At 42.1% G+C, this 20,841-nt stretch overlaps 2 protein-coding genes across 13 annotated transcripts in view; one reads left to right on the top strand and one right to left on the bottom strand.

Moving 5' to 3' along the window:
• Window positions 1-197: 197 nt before the first annotated feature.
• Window positions 198-6,710, bottom strand: LOC148086039 (NACHT, LRR and PYD domains-containing protein 3-like). The gene is made up of 10 exons (XM_087784193.1): window positions 6,626-6,710; window positions 6,207-6,391; window positions 5,539-5,655; window positions 5,423-5,482; window positions 3,603-5,355; window positions 3,127-3,288; window positions 2,887-3,060; window positions 1,725-1,889; window positions 1,519-1,565; window positions 198-1,448 (listed from the first exon to the last, which is right to left on the bottom strand). Exons 2-10 carry the CDS (start codon window positions 6,292-6,294, stop codon window positions 928-930), a joined length of 3,087 nt encoding a protein of 1,028 aa, XP_087640319.1. The 5' UTR covers window positions 6,295-6,391; window positions 6,626-6,710; the 3' UTR covers window positions 198-927.
• Window positions 6,711-12,070: 5,360 nt separating this feature from the next.
• camk2g1 (calcium/calmodulin-dependent protein kinase (CaM kinase) II gamma 1) overlaps window positions 12,071-20,841 on the top strand; it is a 35,609-nt gene continuing 26,838 nt past the window's right edge. For 3 of the 12 annotated variants that reach the window (XM_087784185.1, XM_087784183.1, XM_087784180.1), the window contains exons 1-2: window positions 12,072-12,297; window positions 15,922-16,016. In XM_087784185.1, coding sequence (XP_087640311.1) covers window positions 12,233-12,297; window positions 15,922-16,016 — 160 coding nt within the window. In that variant the 5' untranslated portion in view covers window positions 12,072-12,232. Of the gene's footprint in view, window positions 12,298-15,921; window positions 16,017-20,841 lie in introns of all 12 variants that reach the window. The other 9 variants (XM_087784192.1, XM_087784187.1, XM_087784182.1 and 6 more) reach the window with 4 other exon arrangements.

Here is a 20,841-nt window from a genome sequence, read left to right as displayed (position 1 = left end):
TAATCGAAGTCCACTGGCTGTGTCTCCCCACCAGCACTTATCTTATCGACCACTTGTCTGGTCGAAAACACAGTCCAATGCATCTCGAACTGAGAGAAAGAACAAAGATAGTTAACAGTTTATTTTCAGAATAAAGTTCTGAAGACGATCGTATTGTAATTATTGTCCAATTAGCGAGACTTGAAGTCTACCAGGGATCATTTGGCGGCCATTTTAATACAGTCATGGAAACGTTATTAAAGTAGATCTAGATCTCCAGCAGAAGTATAGACGTGGAACCACGTGCACATCACTGTACAAGAGTGTGGCTCGACGTTATCAACGTGTGTTCAACTGTCCTGCTAATCGAAAACAAACAGACATCCAGTGGATAATATGAGCGGAGCACGGAGAATAGACTCAATATAACCCCTGTATTACCACAACGCCTCCAGTGGAGCCGGGCCGAACGGAAAGACAAAACAATTGGTATTATTGATTAATACTGTATTTTCTCCAAAGTAAAATAAGCTTGTGGCTCTTGACACATCAAGGCGCTTGTGTAAGTCAAGTTAAAAATGAATTTTTACTGTTTGTATCGTCAGCCTCTGAGTAAAATGTCGACATAATACCGGTCCCATGGAGAAAAAAAAAGACTGATCTAAAGTACATTATGGTGATTAGTAAATTCAAGTAAAGTAATGTTAGTGTGATTTATTTTGTTTTTGTGTCATGATTGACGGCACTTTTTTGGAAACAAACTAGTGCTTCTTTATAACATTGCAGTTGACAACATATTTTAAAAATACAAAAATTATAACAAATTAAATAAAAGTATCGACTAAAATTGTACATATAACGCATGAAAAAATTATTTAAATCTGAGAAACGGCGTCTCGAGGATCTAACTGTGAGTCACATGTTTGGGTCGTACAGGAGAGCAGGAGCTCAGCAGAGTTGAACAGTGGAGTTGACCCAGGCCAGCCAGAACCCAGGGTGGACCGGCTCTGTGAAGGTCGTACGAAACTTGGCTAGGCGAGTCATGGAGTCAGTGTCGAGCATATAGAAGGACAGCGTCCCTGCGTGCCAGTCCAGGAAGACCCCAACTCTGTCAGTCTCGGGCTTGATGCTCAGATCTCTGGTGATGCCGTTGTTGAAGGTTCTGAAGCTTCCTTCCCGGCAGAACAGACCCCACGAACAGTCGTTCCGGCCCAACCAAGAACCGGGACCTTCTCCTTTCCTGCTCATCCGCTTGTAGGCCACCGCGATGAGCACCCGTCCGCACCACTTGGTCTCCCAGTAGAAGCGTCCGGCCAGACCCTCCCTGCACAACACCTGCCTGTAGAAGTCGAACCTCTCTGGCCGGCTCGGATGTGGCTGCGCATTGCCCCGGCTAGCTCTCCGGTTCCCTTCAGCCAGAGAGATGTCGTACTGGGCTGTATCTGGGTCCAGGGACAGCAGAGTTGCATCTGAAATGAAAAGGATTGGTTGAGAGCAGGTTCTGTCTTCGAGGTCAACACAAACGGTGGGGAAACTCACATCTCTGTGGACCAGGAAGAATCCTCCATTCTCCACGTTCATCCAAACTGAAGGAAATAAGAGAAGGTTTAGAAAACCTGAACCAACTTTATTGACTTAAAACACTTCTTATTGGCGGGTCTCCATCTGGAGAAAACCTTTCTAGATGTGGAGGACCTTGAGTAAGTAAATATGGTTCCATTCTCTTCATCTCTAAATGGAAGCACCTGAGTTTCTCCAGAGAACGCGCCGGGTCGGCGCACAGCGTTGACAGCAGCTTCACTCCCGAGTCTCCAGGATGGTTGTAGCTCATGTCCAGTTCTTGGAGGCTAGAGTTGAGAGCAGATCCCAGGTAAGTGCATCCTACCTCCGTCACCCGGCACAGGGACAAGCTTGAGGAGACATAGTTTCGTTAGATGGTGACAACATAAGGCACCTGGTAAAAGTCATTTCTCCTGTGACATCATTTCTCTATGTACGCGAACATATGCGAAAACACTTGAGAAATTGTGACGTACTATTCATATTGAAAAGTAAATGATGCAAGTTAAAATTACAAAACATCATATATAAATAATGATTTAGAAATGTTTTTGACACGTAACTGAACATTTTTCTACATTTTACTAGAAAGATTTAATCAAATACAGTTTGATCACTAGATAAATTAAAGAAATGGATCCTTTTTTAACCACAAAAAATGTAAAAACTTCATGGACGTCGAAAAACAATTGCTTTTTGGGTGAGAAAAAAGGAAGATTAAATAAAAGATACATTCCTCCTCTCTGCACCTTTGATCTCTATACAAGTAGTTGATAACAGTAGAACATTGTATATTAACTGTGTTAATCATAGATAAACTGTTGACTGACAATATGAGGTTGAAATAAACCAAGAAAATACTGTAAATAGTTCAACTCTTAATATCACGTACATTTAAAGAATTTTTTCACTTCTTCATTAACCTTAATTTTTCTTTTTTGTAACTTTGACTAGTTCTTTTCACTCAAAATAAATTTAAACTTTTTAAAACATTAAAAATTGTATGAAACAAATGAGAAATTAAATAATGTAGGATAAAATTTAAATTTAGTTTCTTTTAATCATGTGACTGGCTGAAATGGCATTGCAAAGAATAACATTTTATTTATAAACCAAATATATATCAGATTCTAGGCCTCACAACTGCTGAACGGAGCTGATGAGCGATGAAGTACATGTTTTTATTTCATCTATATTGAATGCATTTGAATTTCCATTATCGCTCCTTACACTTTTTGTCCTCACGAGCTTCACTTAGCGTTTTTTATTTTGTATTTTGACATTTAATCCTGACGGCCCCTCACAACAGTACATAAAGGGGCCCCTCTAACAAAGTGCTGCACTCACTTGAGCACTTTAAGTTTACAGTGAGGACTCGCCAGCCCTACTGAGACTCTTCTGACCCCCTCGTCCCCAAAGTCGTTGTCTCTCAAGTCCAAAACCTCGAGTCGTCCCGAATCTGCGCTGAGAAGTTCCGCCACATGTTCAGTGCTGATCCCTGTGAGACTGCAGCTCTCCAGCCTGGACGCAGAGACACAGAGACGTGAGTGTCATGAACGTTATCTCAGCTGTCGTCTCTCCATCAACCTCAGGGTCTGCAGCTTGATGCTCTTCATCGCTCTGGACAGTTGTGTGAGGCCTTCATCGGTCAGTGTGTTGTGACTCAGGTCCAGCTCTTGGAGCCTGGAGGCGTCCATGATGTTGGCGAGAGGCTCGCAACATTTGGCCGTCAGGTGACATCCATCCAGCCTGTGAAAGACATCGATCACTCCATCTCATCCATTCACTGATCATCACGCCAACAGATTTTTGAGAGATCTTTCGTGGCAGAACTTGTATTTTCTGCCTCCTTTCTACATCGTTGAATGCTTGGACATCTTTCCTCATAGAAGATGTTTTATTGTTATTTTCACTGATGACTTTAACTTCAATTTGTATTTGTGTTCTTACTATCGGGGACGGGTTTGTGGGACATTTGCTACCGCTGTTGTTGTCGCACAGAAAGAAAAAAGAATTTCTTATAATGTTCTTTTCTGACTTGAAAAGTTGAGTTTAACACTTACTTTGCCACCTTGGCTGTTCTGAGCACCGGCAGCAGACTCACGAGACCTTCCTCAGACCTGCTGTATTTCTTCAGCTCAAACACACTCAGCTCCTCCGCCGAGGTCAGCAGCACAAACACCAGCCCGGCCCACTGAGAAGACGACAGAGAGGTACTGCTCACGCTGCCCGCCTTCATGAAGGTCTGGATCTCCTCCACCAGGGACTGGTCGTTCATCTCATTGAGACAATAGAAGAGGTTCAGGCTTCGGTCTAGGGAGGGACTGGACTGGATCTTCTCCTTGATGTGCTTGATAACCTGCGATCTTGTTTTAGATTTGCTTCTTTTACTGCTCATCAGATGCTTGAGCAAAGCTTGGTTTTCCTCCAGAGAAAACCCCAGAAGGAAGCGAAGGAAGAGGTCAAACCGGCCGTCCTCGTGCTGCAAAGCCTTTTCCACGGCTGCCTTGTAAAGGATTTCTTCTGAGGAGTCCCTGGACAAGAGGCGCCTTGAAGCCGAGGACTTCTTCACCAACACATTGTTGTTCTCGTTGTGGAACATGAGGAAAACGTATAGAGCTGCGAAGAACTCCTGTATGCTCAGATGCACGAAGCAGAACGTCTTCCCGCCAAGCGGCACCATCTCCTCGTTGAATATTTCAGTGTAGAGGCCTGAGAGGATGGACGCTCGCGATCCATGGATTCCACTCCGTCTCAGGTCGTCTTCGTAGAAGATCAGTTGGCCCTCCTTTAGCCCCCCGAAAGCCAGTTTACCCAGACTGATGAGATTTTCCTTCATGTCCTCTGAGTTCGATGCTCTCCTCAGAGACAGCCTCTTCTTCATGCCTTCAACGTATATGGACAGGAAGTGAATGTACATCTGAGTGAGGGTCTTGGGTGCGTCTTTCCCGCCTTCCAGGGTTGATTTATTCTGGAGAACACTTGCAGCCATCCAACAGAAGATGGGTATGTGGCACATGATGTGGAGACTCCTGCAGGACTTCACGTGAGCGACAACCTTCTGTGCCAACTTTTGGTCTTCAATCTTACGATGGAAATATTCTTCCTTCTGCTCGTCGTTGAAGCCCCTCACCTCCGTCACCAGATCCATGCTCTCCAACGGGAGGAGGCTGAACGCCGCAGGCCGGGTGGTGATCCACAAGTTGGCCTCGGGGAGCATCTTCCTCCGGATGAGGTTGACGAGGATCAGGGCTACCGTGGTCACCTTCGACACATCCGTGACAATCTCACCGCTTTGGAAGTTCAGTTTTAGGCGACTCTCATCCAGACCGTCCAGAATGAACAGCACCTTGTACTTATCGATATTCCTTGAGATTCCAGAGTCCGTGGTTTCGGGAAACAAGTCGGAAATCAGCTCCTCTAGACTACATTCCTTCTTGATCAGATTGAGCTCCCGAAAACACAGATGGAAGATGAACTTCAGGTGGGAGTTTGCTCCGTCCTTCGCCCAGTCCAGAGTAAACTTCTGAACCAGGATAGTTTTTCCGATTCCTGCGACTCCCCTCGTGACCACAGTCCGAGCCTGGCAGCCTGCGAACAGATCATTGCAGCAAACTGATTTCTCAGGTGCCAGGTGTGCCCGCCTCGACGTCGCCTCGATTTGTCTGATCTCATGTTCACTGTTGACAGCACAGCTCCTCCCTTCGGTGATGAAGAGCTCGGTGTAGATCTTGTTCAGGGGGGTTTTGATGGAGCTCAGGCTTTCGTTCAAATTGCTGAATCTTTTTACGAATGCGGCTTTCAACTTCTGCTCAACTGGAGAAATACAGATTGAGTTTGGGTCTTTTTTTCTTTTTTTTTTACGCTAACACTGCCGACTCACTTCGATGTTGTTGAGCCGCCGCGTCATCTGGGTTGTTTGGTTTCCCAGGATCAGGATTTACTGTAAGATCAAACAAAAATCAGCTGAATTTACAGAATTAAACGCTTGGTTTGTACCTTCTCTTGATGTGATGTTGATGTTCATGACCCCGATATGACTGCTGGTAATGGATGGAGCCAACACCAACCCGCCAGTCTGAGCAGTGTAGCTGGGACTGAAGCTGCCAATCTTGCCTTTGATGGGAGTTGATGCAGTTAAAATATATACTTTAAAAGATCTAGACACATAAGAAAAACACAGGAGACCCAGAAAATTGGGGAAAAGCACAAATAAAAGTGTCTTAAGATGTTTCTTGGGGGAGTCAGTAGATCATCAAACACAGAGGGAGAGGAAGATCTTTCTTCTATTAAATGTAGACGTATTTTTGAATAATTGGAATCAGAATTGGAATTTTAAACAATAAATATAAAAAATGTAATTCACTTTGAAAATAGTCTAAATATACGTTTGCCCCTCGCTCGTTTTAATGTGTCCTTCTTCTGAAACATTAGAATTAAAGTAGTTCGCTTGCACTTATACATTTCTTTGCTCTGATAAAAAATCCTAATATTTATGCTTTAACATTTGTAGTCCAGTGTGGGTTCATTGCAATTGATGTAGGTCTTGCATATCAATCCAAATGTTGTTTTTCCTAAATTATTATCGCAATATTACATCAGATCGAAAATAAAAAGGCACATTTTTGTTTTTCTGATAGTGTTACTGATGAAAAAAATCAAATTACCTTCAAAGTTCTCATTTTTTTCTGCCAGACCTGTTCCTTCCATCTTCTTCAACTTGTCTCCCTCCTGGACTGTATGATCAAAGTCCATCAGCCTTCGTCATCTTCTGTCCAACTTCCTGAAACTGCCCTCGTCTACCCTTGTTTCCCACAGTCTTCAATAAAGAGTGAGACGTTTCAGTGACTTCCTGTTTTTGAAGTGTAGAAACCAGAAGTTACGAGTTTCATTTCTCACTTGAGCACATTTTCAATTTTCTTAAATTAACATCCCCCTAACTATTCTAAACGCGTTTGCTTATAACAAAATGTAACAATGCTTGAATGAAACCTAAAAAACATGTGAAGCATATCTCAAAAGTCGCAGTAGAACTCAAGGATGCACCAATGAACTGCCTCTGTCGCTCACTCATACAAGTACTTACAAACTGATGCAAGTCCAGAACTGAAGGAGTTTAACAAGTTCTTCCATCCATTGAAAAGTGTGATACGACTGTGATACGAATGAATCTTGACACAGAGTGAATCGTGAAGGTTCAAGTCCAGGGCTGTAACTATCACGTCACTTCCTTGTATTTAGCCCGCCGACATATTATATCATGAGGGTGCAAAGGTGTGGGCATGAGTTTCACTTTTAAGAAAGCACAACGACAACCAACATTATCCATTAAAAGAATATATTTTCTGTCAAACTCTTGCTGAGACGAAGGTGGAACAACACTGGCCTGAGCAAACAAGCCAGCATCCTGTGAGTCCTTTAATTTAACTTTAGTCTTCAAATGTTCCCCAGAAGGTGACACAATAATGACCAAAAGTCCCAATAGCCTACATACCTCTGTAGATCTGTTGATAATCAGTGGTTTAATCCAAAGATCTAAACTTTAAGACTTATACATCTCTCTTTGTCTAGAACTCAAACAATGGCTGAGTGAAAACACTTTATAGGCTAAATGTGGACAAAACTAAAAATCTGGTTACTTAGACTTAGACTTAGACTTGGACTGCACTTTATTGATCACTTTGAGATGACATTCTCAGGGAAATTTCTGTTTTCCAGTAGCACAGAAGGAATAGAGAAAAACCAAAAAGCACACAGACTGCGACTGATGATAAAATTCCAGGGTTGAGTCAATACTTGGGTGACTTAGGTCAGTCTGTCAAACTGAGCCTGAGAAACCTGGGTGTTGTGTTTGAAAAAGACATGTCTCTAGTTCAACACTGCAGAAAACTGACCAGAAACTGTTTCCTTCAACTGAGAAAAATCTCTAAACTTAGGAAAATGTTGTCACAACACGATCCATACGATCCATCCATCTCGTTTAGACTATTGTTACAGTTTATTTTCACGTCTTAACAAGAAGGAGATGTCTCGGCTGCAGTTGATACAAAACTCTGCAGCGAGAATTCTGACCCGCTCTAGTAGAAGAACTCACATTTCTCCGATCCTTAAAACTCTTCACTGGCTGCCAATTTCTTTCAGGATCAACTTTAAAATTCTGGTTCTTACTTTCAGATCTATTCATGGTCAGACTCCTCCTTACATCACTGATCTGATCCTGCCTTACACCCCAGCTCTGGCTCTGAGGTCTGTGGATCAGAATCTACTGATGGTTCCAGACGAGAGGAGAGAAATCCTTCCAGACTGTTGCTCCTAATCTTTGGAACGATCTTCCTCTCCCTCTGTGTTTGATGATCTACTGACTCCTTCAAGAAACATCTTAAGACACTTTTATTTGTTCAGGCTTTTAACTTGATTCTCTGAGAAAGTATATATTTTAACTGTGTATTGTTTTTGATTGTTAAAGCGCTTTGTGACCCTGGTCTAGAAAGGTGCTTTACAGATGACTTTTACTTACTTACTTACTTACAACCCTTTTATTCATTGCTTTTCTTCCCCCAACCTCAGAGAGCGTTTAAATGAAGCCGCTAATGTTTCATCATGACCATTGTACCTGAGCACAGGTCACAAAATACATTTGAATGGAATAATCTCTTCGATACAGGCTGGGAAAATACTTTCAACATTTCTAGATTCCTGACACTGCAAGTGTTTGAACAGTGGGTGGAGGCAGAGACCATGACTGAAGACACAAACTCGCTATTTCGGTAAATTGAATATTTTTAAAACCTGGACATTTATTCAGGATAGATTAAAAAATGACTTGTAACTTTCTAGCTGTTTCAAACTAATTGTCATTGTAGGTAATATTTGCCAGTTTTACAGTAGATGTATCGTCGGAGAAAACATGTGGCTAGAGGTGAGAGAAAAGACAAGAGTAACGACAAGACAAGATTTCCTGGATTACTTTTAATGTATTTATAATTTTCCTATTTTCTTTTATTACACAAGCATTTGTTTATTTATTTAACAAATTGTAGTTCATAACTTTCTAAGTTGTCATAGTTCCAATATTTATCCTTGATGTTAATATTTATATAATGTTTCTCTATCTCTTCGTTCAATTGTGTATATTTTGGTATAATAAACATTTTTTTTATTTTTTTTATTTTATTGGAGGTCAAGTATTAGTGTTGATTGCAATTGTAATATAATGAACTAATATTTAATTTATTATGATAATTATCATAAGACGTGGTAGAATTGTTTTTGTTGTTATTATTTTATTATAATACAGAATTTGTTAATGTTATGACAATTACATGCTTTTAACCCAAAATACATACCTATAATATATGATATATTTTTATTCAACTCACGTTTTTATTGTAGTTATTAATTTAAACTCAATTTTGCACAATTGTTTTAAAGACATACTTAAAAAATATATATTTTAAATTCTCAAACACCAGAAAAATGCTAAGTTGCATGATCCATTCTAAATAAATATATGATTGAATTTTGAAAACCTCCTTATTTATTTGGTGGACCGGCCACATGTTTTGATCACCAGAGATCAATCATCATGATTCAGATTAAACTCTCTGACTGATCTCTCTGAAGGAATAAAGAATTTATGTTGCTTATGCTGCGGCTCACAATGAGCTGGAAGGAATGTGGAAGGAAGGTGCCCAGTTAGAGTTTCGTTTCCCGAGAAATGACAGTTTGTGCATTAAGATACAGTGACCTTCAGCAAGATAAGGGAGCTGAACTCAGCGAGCAGGAGATGACACTGCGCTCACTGACTCATACAGAAAACAGGTATTTGCTGGCTGCATCCAGCAACAAATAAACCAACTGTTTGTATTCAAGTGTGTCGTCATCTGAAATATGGAATAAAAAGCCAGCAAGGAGAGAGGTTCTTCAGTGGTTTGGGACGAGCCGTGAGAAGCGCCACCTCTCCTTGCTGGTGGTAAAAACCGGATTCTTACTCTGACAAAAGCATTTTACCTCTTAAAGTGATGAAACTTCAAATAGTCAGTTGACTCTAAATGATGCCTTTATAACCCTAGATGGATCCTGGATTGTCTGTTTGTTTGTTTGATTGTCTGTTTGTAACAGTATCACACTCTGCTGTTAAACATGGGGAATGTTTTCTTCAATCCTTCTGAAGATTCAGGACTAAACAGCTCTTGTGACCTGCATCCAGTCTGAATGTTTGTACGTTTTATGAAGGTTTCAGAGAAGCTACCATGTGAAAAATATGCAGAGATATCAACTGTAATGTAGTGCTTTAACTAAGTATAAAACTAAGCTCATCACAGAAACTGTCTCCCTTTAAAATTAGATTTATTTTTTATTAAAGGATGAATGCAGCAAATCTATCTTCGTCATATTTGTCGAATTGCTTGTTCACACTGTATCTTTTGACCAAAACCAACCTTCACATCTATCAGACACTTGACCCCATGCAGTTTCTTATTAGATATTTCCAAATGTATTGTTATAGTACTGCTGTAACAAAATCGTCTGTGGAAACATAATGTTAAATCAATACATGAATTGCTGGTCTTTAGTCAGACACTTTTGAAACGTTCCCTTTGGATCCAGTGAATTTATATACATCATTTTCTGTTTAGTATTTTCGTAATCTTTGTAGATTTTGTTTTCAGGCAAACATTAGTCTCAAATGTGTTCTGTTGGGAATAGTGGTCGCCCACTTCTTCCCACCAACCATTTCTTGTTCGCTCCCGGCTCAACAACGCCCCCCAACAATGAAAAAAAAAACCTTCACTACCACATGGATAGAGGCTGCTACCTAAATATCCACATTCAGTTGTTACCATGACAAAAAGAAAAAAGGAAATTTTATAGAGAAGTACGCCTCTCTGCTGTCAGGTTTTCCGAATAAAAGGAACATTACTGAGAGTTTCTTCACGAGATGCTGATTTCAGCTAAACCATCCCACTTTCTTTTCTCTTGGCCTCCTGTGCTCTCACTCCTCTTCCCTCCTCTGCTCCTCTGTCTCTCATAAGGCGGGCAAAGCGCAGTGTGTGGTTGGTGTGAGATAACAAAGGCTGAGGAGTTCACCATTATATAACTTGTGTGGAGGCTGATGATGTGGAGGAAGAGGAGGAGAGGCAGCAGCAGGGTTAGCATGTAGGAAAGGCAGGGCAGGAGAGTGCTGGTAGCCTGCGTTGCTGCTTTATACACTCGAGCAGGAAACCTGCACAAAAAAAGGCACTTGCAACCTCTGTAATATTGCCCGACGTGCACCCGCAGGACCACTAACTCTCAAGTTTTAGAGATCCCTTCAGCCCCGCCAGCCTCTGCTGCGATGGCCTCCCACTCATGCCACATTAAACATTTAGTGAGGCACTCTGGGTCTGTGTGACACCATCTTTTAGCTGCTGCAGGCTAACAGGCCGGTGGAAAAAGCATAGGTGGAAACCTGATACAGCATCTTTATGGCAAACTGTGTTAACATTTAATCACCAAAGGATGACGTGTCGAGATGAGACATCATCAGGCAGTGGAGAAGTTCAGAGCCTCCAATGCAATATTTATTGTGTTTTTAATATGATTGTCGAAACCTTAGTATGCATTGTGCCTCAATATGATAATATATATTGTCATTTAACAAGATGAAAGGGCAACATTTGTGTGACTTAACTCATTTGCACATAGAGGAATAGACTTATAAAACAATAAAAGTGTCACATATCTAGATATATATTCCACCGAAATGGAATGTATGAAAATGTACGGCTTCACATTGAACGTGAAAACAGTTATTTGGAAGATGTTCACTGTTGCATACAAAGGTATAAAGTTCCAGAGAGATTTTGGGCTATAGGCTGCCCCGCATGAATCAATAGTGATTTGTATGTGTGTGGCACAGCTCTGCTGCAGTGAGGTGAGACCCACAGTGGAGTGTCTCTCACTTTAGGAAATGCCTCTTCGCTTAAAATGTATTCAGAGAAACCAATTCTCTACTCTCAAATCATGTGAATCTCATTATATAAAGGAGAAGATTAATGTTTTGTTAGATCTTCTATGAAAAATGCTGTAAAATATGGTTGGTATTTGGGTTGGCATATCCCATAACGTGACAACATTTTTTTTTTCCTCTTTATTTGAAAGTGGGTTTTTTTGTATTATTATATTAGGAAGGGAGTTTTGGGATACATGTTCATGTTTTAATCAATGTCGCACCAGAAGCAAAACTGTTCATTTTAAAAACGTGAAAATGCATGATATAAATTTGAATACGGTTTAAACAAAACAATTATTAATACGTATTTAAATATAATTCGTCATCAATTTCTTGTGTTTCATTTTTTTCCCACTGAAAAAGCGAGAAAAAAAAAATTAAAGAGAGATTTGTGAAACTAAAAAAAAGTGACTTCATTGCCAGTACGGAGCTCACGCCGGTAAGTCTCGCGAGACTTCCTCCACCTTACTCCACACACACCATCCGTACGCCTCCTCTGCTGCTCCGCCCCTCCCCTCGCCGTCTCTGCTCGCCTCTCTTCTTCAGCCTCGCCTGCTTGTCAGATCGGTGCTCCTGTGTGTCGGAGGCTAGGCTACCCTCCAAACCCGGACCCCCTTTTTAACCAGAGCCAGCGGCACCCCCTTCCCCCCTCCTTAACAACAACAAAAAAAGGACTCTCCTGTCAGAGGCTCTCCAGCCATGGCCACCACCGTGACGTCCACCCGGTTCACCGACGAGTACCAGCTGTACGAGGAGCTCGGGAAGTAAGAAGCAGCGACGCTCCGTGTGTTTGTCTCGCCGTTCCGTCTCTCCCCCCTCCTCACCCCCGCAGCCTCGCATGGTTCCTGGGCTCTAGCGAACACTAGCTTGTCCCGGACAAGAGTTCCCCTCTCGCGGGCGTGTGTGTGCTGCAGTCACGCACGGTAACATCCGCTAACGGCTAACTTAGCCACAGAAGCTAGCTCTCGCTGAGATAAAGTAGCCGAGTTAGCGCCTCTGGCGTCACGGTGATGCGTGTGGAGCGTTCAATGGCTGCTGGATCTGACAGTTGTTTTGGCCGTTCTGTGTGTCTGCATGCCAGGGTTTTTTTCTGCTCGGCTGGACGCGCCTTTTAAGACGGTGACATGTCGCCGGCCCACCGGGGTTTGACAGCTCGCTCGCTACAGCTAACTAGGCCGATCACTTTCTTTTTTCTCCTCCCGAGCAGCTGCGGATGATTCGGTCTCGACTGACGTTCTCTGCGTCCTTTTTAAAAAAAAAAAAAAAAAACTAAAGCGATTTGTTTGTTTCATATGTGGCGTTGACTCTCGACCGCAGTGTCGCTGCGCCTCACGTCGGAGGTAATAATCCCCGCATTACAGATTCTTACTGCGATTTTTCGTTTTTTTTTTTTACTATGTAAGAGGTAGTGACGTTTTTCTCGGTATTTTGATGACGACACAACATTCGGGCCAATGCCCCCACAGTGTCATCCTCCTCCTCATCATTACCATCCTCCTCCTTCTCCTCCTCCTCCTCCTCCTCACCTTCATCATCGTCAACATCTGTTGGTCGAGCAGGATTTCATACCCAGTCATTCTTTTTTCCCCCCATCATGCGATATTGTTCTTATGAAGATGCACCGGCATCCATTACCACCCACCGACTAATAATAATTGGCAGAAATCGATTGCTCAGGCCGTGCACGTCAGCATATGTGGCCTGTTGCAGACCTGCCTCTGTTTGTTAATGCATTTGTGTTGCTTAATCACAGCTTATTAATGTCAAGCCTTGACTTCTGTCACCTCTGGTTTACTGTTAAATAATTGAAACTAAGAGCAGAGCGGCGGAGGAGGGCTGAGTGCTGCAGGCTCGCGACTACAGTACGAGCCCCTCGTATATCATCCGGAGTAGTGACAGCTCTCCTGCCTCTCTGGAGATATAAGGCGATGCTGCGGCTTCTTCAGGTTGTGATGTCAGTGCTGTTGGTGCGACATTACTACCTGAAGCCGTCGCCGTTGCAGACGGCGAGCGTGGAGATCTGGAGCGTTCATCTAGGCCAGGATAAAACTAGCTTAACATGTACTTTTTTTTTTTTTCCCCTGCTCATATTTTAAGACGGGACTAGTTAATTGGTCCAGTTGAACCATGTTTTGTTCTGGGATGAACAAAAGAACCTTTGCAAATATTCCAGTTGATATTATAAAATATTAGAACCTGGTGCTCTCTTGTTTCTCTTGACTAATCTGTGCACCACTCTTTTTAAATGATTTTCATGTATTTTCTTTTGAGCGATCACTATTTAAAAGTATTCATCCAGGATATTCTCATGACCAGAGGGTTAATATGATTTGACATCCATTTCTGAAGAGCTGAACCTAAAAACATGGCTGAAATTCAGCATAAACTAGACAAGACATTGTCTGATGCATGTCATGCTTAAAGCAAGATGAAACGTCTATCAGAGCAGTGTAGCTGAAATGCTATGGCTTCTTCCTTACATGTGCATTTGTTAACATAATTGGAGAAATATTCTCGTTTGCTTTGTTTACCTTCTATGGTAAGTTCAAATAGTCTCCCAGTACTTGGTATGAAAACACTCACGCACTCTCTGGGCGGGTCATTCAGACTAGGTTGTGTAATGAAGAGCATCGTTGAAATAATAGCTAGAGAGTTTTACTGTGAGTCATGACTGTTAAATTAAACCACAAAAGAAAATATGAACCAATAATTGTCCAAGTCTTGTAGTGCAGAGATTCAGTGATATTTGTCACTAGTTGGGTCTACAATTACCTTTTTACCACGACTAAATACTCATTTATTTTTTGCTGACTTCTCACTAAGGCTGACATGTCCAGTGTTGTAAGTAAAGTGTTATTAAGTAACGCGTTACAATCTTTACATTCATTTTTGCGGTAACTAGTGCTTTAACAGATTACTTTGTCAAAGACTGTTATTTCATCATTACTTCTCATCACACTTTCAGGTTGATCAACTCTAGAGTTGGGTGTTGATTGATCGAAAATTTTGGTTACTAGTACTGATACTGATACCTTCACTTCTATACCAGTTCTTGAATGATTACTTTATTTGTGATACTGTAGTATAAGCCCAATTCTAACAAAAAGGAATTCATTTACACATCTATTGTACAAAAATTTAGTTTAATTTAGGTAAATATCCACTACAAGCTGTTTTCCCTACAATAAAATATTTCCACTGCATAATAAACCATTTCTAACAAGTAAGTAAGTAAATTATATTTGTAGGGTGCTTTTCCAGACCAGGGTCACAAAGCGCTTCAACAACAATCAAAACAATACCCAATAAAATATATACTTTAAAGATCAACACAACACAGAGACCAACACAGGAATCTCAGAACAAGAAGTAACAAATCAATCTTATGTGTACTGCTTTTGTCACTTAATGTTTTTTCTTCGAAAAGATTAACACATAAGTTCATAAGTTTTTATCACGTGTGGATACCAAAACTTGGCACCAAAAGACAAAAGCATGATGATACCCTGTACCAACAAAGAATTTTGGTTGGTGCAAAAAAAAAATCAGCTCACCCTTTAATCCAACTGTCAGGCGAAAGATCCCGGTTTTGATCCCACATCCACCAAAGGACAATTATACGTTATTTTGCATTTCTAATATGATGCACACTAATATTCGTACATTATATAAATGCATATAACTTTATTTATGTGTTTCAGTTAGACTGCATGTAACGTGAGTTATTCATTTAATGACGATGGGATTGCTATTAATACAGTAGGATATTTTTCAGCTATATGTGAATTACTGTATAACTGAACAGTAATCTATGAACATAAATGTGTTTAATTTTCTAGGAGATAAAATCTGTGTCAGCCTGTTGAGGCTCTAAAGAAATCTTTTTGGCCAAAAAAAAGATTGACCCTTTATTTATATTATGTATTTGTGTTTTGTCATTTCGTTTATGGTTCTTGATTTAAAAAATAAATAAAAATGTAATTGTTTATCACAGCATCCAACCTTCTGTTGAAAATTTGCATTTCTCCCATTTTTACAGAATAAATACCTTACCTAATAACTAGTTACTTTGGAAGTAACAAATAACTTGAAGTAACTTTGTTAATGTGCCCAACACTGGTACGTAAACTGTACGTATTGTCAACTTTTTACCAAACCTGCACTATAGTAAACCCTTACATTTTTTTCTCCTCCTGGAGATAACTGCAGACATGAGGCATACATGAGATGGGAAATATAACCTTATCATTTGTTAAGAGATGGTCATATTTGTATGTCCGTCTTAAAACTCTCATCCAAGATTAGGTTTAGGTTTGCTGTTTTTATGATTGTAAGTGACTAGAAAATACACTAAGGTGCCTCAAGTAATTTTTGTTATTTTTTTCAAGGGGAGCTTTTTCGGTGGTGCGTCGATGTGTGAAGAAGTCATCGGGTCAAGAGTACGCTGCAAAAATCATCAACACTAAGAAGCTCTCTGCAAGAGGTAAGTGATCCACTGTTCATGTACATACTCTGTGTGTGAGACATCGTTGTCCTTAAAATTAAGAGAAGTCCATGTTGTTAGGAACCGAAATAAGACTGTTAAAATGCTTTTAAATATTTAAGATTTTATACCGAATCCTAAAATCGTCACACACCCCCAGCGTTGACACCATGGTCTTTACTGTTTCATGTTTTGCATCGACTTCAACGCTGTTGAAACCTTTGCTAGAATCTGATGGCAACACGTGAAGAATCTGATGGATTTAGGTCTAAGGTGTTGGAACATTCACAGGGGCTATGTTGGCACTATCAGCCTCTGACTGAGAAGCACTTTGCATTGGAACTGTTTAAGCAGCAGTACTCATTTAGCTATCAATACTTTATTTGTTCCTTTGCCTAAAACCCAAAATAATTATTGATATTGGCAACTTGTGACTGTGGAGATATCTCTACTGCTTGAATAATTGCATCCGTCTTGGTCAAGTCATTAATTTCTGTTTGACTTAGACGTGACCATGTCTATGATGGTCAAGACACAAGGTACGATAATTGTAATAAAAAGATGATGGGAAATGTTGAATTAATCTCTAACGTCTGCAGGGAGTTCTTATCAGCCAATCTTGATGGCTTAATGGTGCTCTTTGTAAACGTAGTGAATAACTCTCTGTGCTCTCCTGTCATATCATAACTGTACACTAAATTGATTCAAATTCCTACGGAGCACTTCATGGAAATAAAAGCTGGCAGGACATGAATCAATGTAATTGTTGCTTTGCCGAGCCGGCTCTTGTTTTTTCTTTTGGTGCTTAAGTTGTGAACATCGCCACAGAGCTCAGGTGCTCATGCCCAGTGTGGCTTGCTGAGATGACGCCAGCTAATGTCAGTGTGTCAGCGCCTCCCTTGGCTTCAGTCTGAGATTCTTAATTGCTTTCTCCTTTTTTTTGCATCTAACAAATTAGGCTTGTTCTTGTCGCTGGCATTTACATACACCTGGCTCCCTTTGTTCTTGTCCTTTCCCTAGTCGGTTACTTTAGCACACAATTCTACTTTCTTGTTACCGTCTCATGAGTCTTTCTGCATAGGGGGATGGGTTTGTATTTAGGCTAATCCACTTAAGCTAAATGTATCTCATCAACTGCTAAGACCCCACAGATTCCATAGGCACCTCCCTGTTGTCGGTTGGCATTTGTTTGTGAGAGCAGAGAACACTTAAAAGCTGCAGAAACCTGGTATTTATTAGTCAAGGAGTCATCGTGCGTGAGCAGTTGAGTTGACTAATCAATGCGTTCAAAGCAGGTCATTAAGAATTGCTTATAATTACTTATTTAGCAAAATTTTATATACTATTAAACACTTAAAACAGTGAAAATGCATCATTTTGCTAAACTGCTATAGCAGCCTTGTATTCTTGCCTATCAATCAAGTAGTAACTCCTGTTTTTGTCACGTGACAGAAAAGAAAACGTGACTAAAAGCACTGTTTTTGTCAGTACAGTTTTGTTATAGCTATTGATATAAGAACATTAAAAGATTTTTATGTTCTTGAGTGTTATCAAAAACACCAAAATGTCTAGATATCAGTTCTAAAATCTACCTCTTATAACTATTTTCTTAGTATTATATTTGAACATACAGGGTATGTACCTTTAGTTCTATAAAACATTCAAATTGGCAAGAAACTGAAGAAATCAAGATGATCTTTTTATGAACAATAGAACTTGGAACTAGGAGTGTTAGAAAATATTGATATAATGATAAATAACGCTATTCCCGATACTGTAACATTATTAACCTTTGAAAAAACATTTTTATTTATGAAGTTATTTTATGTTTTATATTTCAATAGTGTATGTATAAAAAACAGCCATTTGATTACTTATTTTACAATGGACACTCAAATATTCAAAGTTTATAAATTTGTGTGTTGCAATAAAACCTCTGGCCACTAGTTGTCAAGGTTCGTAATTTCCTCCATGCCAAAAACGGACAAAACCGTTGAAATGGCACCAATGACTGAAAAAGAAAGGATACACCAGGCTCCAGCAACCTTTTATTTTATTTTATTTTTTTATTTATTTTTATTTTATTTACATACCTTCACCAGTTACAATGCAGTACATGTAAACTGTAACAGTCACAGAATACAATTGTATTGTCCATTCTGTGGCGGGGCATCCATTGTACATCAACAGTTTTTCATAAACAACTTAGTTGTTGGATAAATGTTGGACCCAATAAAACCAGTCTGGTTCCCTGCCAAGAGCTCATGATAACTCACAGTGGCAAGGAAAAACTTCCTGTAAGAGGCAGAAACCTTGGAAGGACCAGACTCGAGGCAGGCAGTCTCCTTCGCAACCGATCAGGCCCATGTCAAATGTATAAAATACACAGGTATACAGACTCCGGTGACGGGTGAAGATATAGAGGGGAGAGGGGGAGGTTGAAATGTTAGAGGTAGGTGTGTGGTTGTGTGGTTGTGTGTGTGTGAAGAGAGTGCAAGTAAGGACCCAGAGGCACCAACCACCCAACCCTGCATGGTGGGCAGGCAGAACCCAGTGACACCAAGAAGCCACCACACCCCCAGCAAGGCCAGAAGGCACATACCTAGCACAGCAGGATCCAGACATGGGGGCCCAAGCCACGGCAGGTACCTGCAGGAGACAAGGACCCGGCAAGCGAGATAACCACTAGAGCCGAGCTCGACCCCAAACACCAGCGAGAAAGCGGACCACCACCGGGGGGGCCCCGGCGGCGCGCAAGGGCAAGCACCAGCGAGGACGACCGAGGAAGCAAAGAGGGGGAGACACCAGGCGTAGGCACGGAGGCAGACGGGCCAAGGGCCCGCCCTCCAAGGGACAGCCAGAAAACCAGTCAGGGGATAGAGCTCCGGGGCCAGGCCGGGCCACGGAAGACCCCCAGATCGTCAGGCCGCCACCAAGTCCATAGCAGGGGACCGCGAAAAGACAAGCCAAGGAGATAGGGATCCACTACAAAAGCGGCAGCGGAGCCCCCCCAATACCCCGTGAACACGGCCAGTAGCCGGGTCGAGCGCCACCGCATGAGCCCAGGGGAACAATGGCCAAGTACTGGCTCAGGTCCTCCGGTGAGAGTCCCCCGGGTCACAGGGGCGCCACGGTTGTGTGGGCAGGGATGCCATTAAACAGGGCGGGGGGTAATGGGGCTGCAGCCGTCCGGGAAGGGCCCCCAATCTTCAAACTGTAGACCGTCCCCAACAGCCACAGCCCACCTCCTCCATGTCATGAGGGAAGTTGGGGGGCCAGCAGTATTACATGGGCGGTCAACGGTCTCTACAGTGCCAAGGCCCCGCCCATCATACGTACTAACCCCCAGCCCCCGCCCCCACCCACCATGCAGCACCTAGGGGGACAGCAGCACTTGCATGGGCGGTACATGGTCTCTACGGTAAGATGGGTCCGCCCGATGCCTCCGCCGTCCCCCTACCATGTCCCTGCCCAGTGTGTGGCCCCACCACCCGGGAAGCCCCCGAAAGACTGACCAACCCGGCCACGCACCCCCAGGACCAAGGGCGACAGACTCCCCCACCACAGCACATGCCACACAGGGCAAGTAGAGGTCCACAGCCACCTCTGCAGCAGACACCCACCCCAAGACAGGCCCCCACAGCCCCCCACAACAGACCAGGTGAAGCCATCGGGGCCGGAGGGCCATCCAGAACACCCGGCCAGCCCCAGCCCCACCCCTAACGGTTCACCCGCCAACCCCGTCAGCTGGACCAGCAACCCACTAGCCCCAGCACCGCTCCCAACGCAACCACCCGTCCACCGCCCCAACCACCCCCGCCAGCACCAACCCCCGCACACCACCAAAGACCCCCCCGGAAGCGGGCCACCCCCACGCCGGCACACAAACGCTCAAGCAACCTTAAAAAAAAAGTTTGGACTTATTCATTCATTTTCTACCGCTTTATCCCTTGTGGAGGTCGCGGGGAGACTTGAGCCTATCCCGGTGTCATTGGGCGAGAGGCAGGACACACAAGACAGACAACCATTCACCCTCATACCTACAGACAATTTCCACAAGTTCTCAATCAACCTCTGTATGTTTTTGGACTGTGTGAGGAAACTGGAGTGCTCGGAGTAAACCCACGCAACACAGGGAGAACATACAAACTCCACACAGTAAGGTCACAAGTTGGCTTGGCCTGAATGCGAATATAAGTTTGTCAATATAATAGGATTTTTGTTACTATTTTAAGAAGCTCTTTCACGTTTGATTAGAGAAAGTATATGCTCATGTCATTGTTTTTATAGCCAAAAATGTGTTATTCTTAAAAAGAAACAATATATTGTTGTTTTGACAGTATCGCAATATATGGCACATGTATGTGTGTGTGTATAGTCTCGCCAGATTCTTGCCAATACACAGCCCTACTTGGAACCTAATCCACACCGGTATATTTTCTCTGACGCATTGTTTATGTTTTAAAATAAACAGATGACGGTTAAGAGTAGATGATGTAGCCATATTTCTGTGTGCCAGCATTAATCACCCTTATTCTTGTATTTCCTTTTTGTTGTCAAAATTCCGATGTGGATGAAATTTTAAATGAAGGTTATGGTGGAAAGGAAAAGAACTCCATTGATAATTCAACAGAGCCACATGTACAAACGGTAGAACTGGTACCAGGCTGGTTGTCTATGTCCTGGTGTATTGTCTGCCATCCACACGTACAAACTAGGTAGTGATTTTGTTGTAGTTTGATTCCAACGTCCACCGACGCCTAAGCAGCAGAAGTGGTTGCATTTAGTGGTTGTGGAAAAGCTCAGTGGTAACAGTGGCCAGAGA

The sequence above is a fragment of the Callionymus lyra genome, chromosome 2, assembly GCF_982586985.1.
Source record: "Callionymus lyra chromosome 2, fCalLyr1.hap1.1, whole genome shotgun sequence".
NCBI classification, from domain to species: domain Eukaryota; kingdom Metazoa; phylum Chordata; class Actinopteri; order Syngnathiformes; family Callionymidae; genus Callionymus; species Callionymus lyra.
The sequence above is the reverse complement of the archived record's forward strand: the minus strand, read 5'-3'. Positions and strand labels throughout refer to the sequence as shown.

What these genes read in the sequence shown, in the direction of transcription:
- LOC148086039 (XM_087784193.1), bottom strand. Translation starts at nt 6,294, where the DNA reads ATGGACTTTGATCATACAGTCCAGGAGGGAGACAAGTTGAAGAAGATG. An exon ending in CAACATCACATCAAGAGAAG is followed by an intron (nt 5,483 to 5,538) that starts GTACAAACCAAG and finishes TTGATCTTACAG; the next exon opens with TAAATCCTGATCCTGGGAAA. An exon ending in GGCGGCTCAACAACATCGAA is followed by an intron (nt 5,356 to 5,422) that starts GTGAGTCGGCAG and finishes GTATTTCTCCAG; the next exon opens with TTGAGCAGAAGTTGAAAGCC.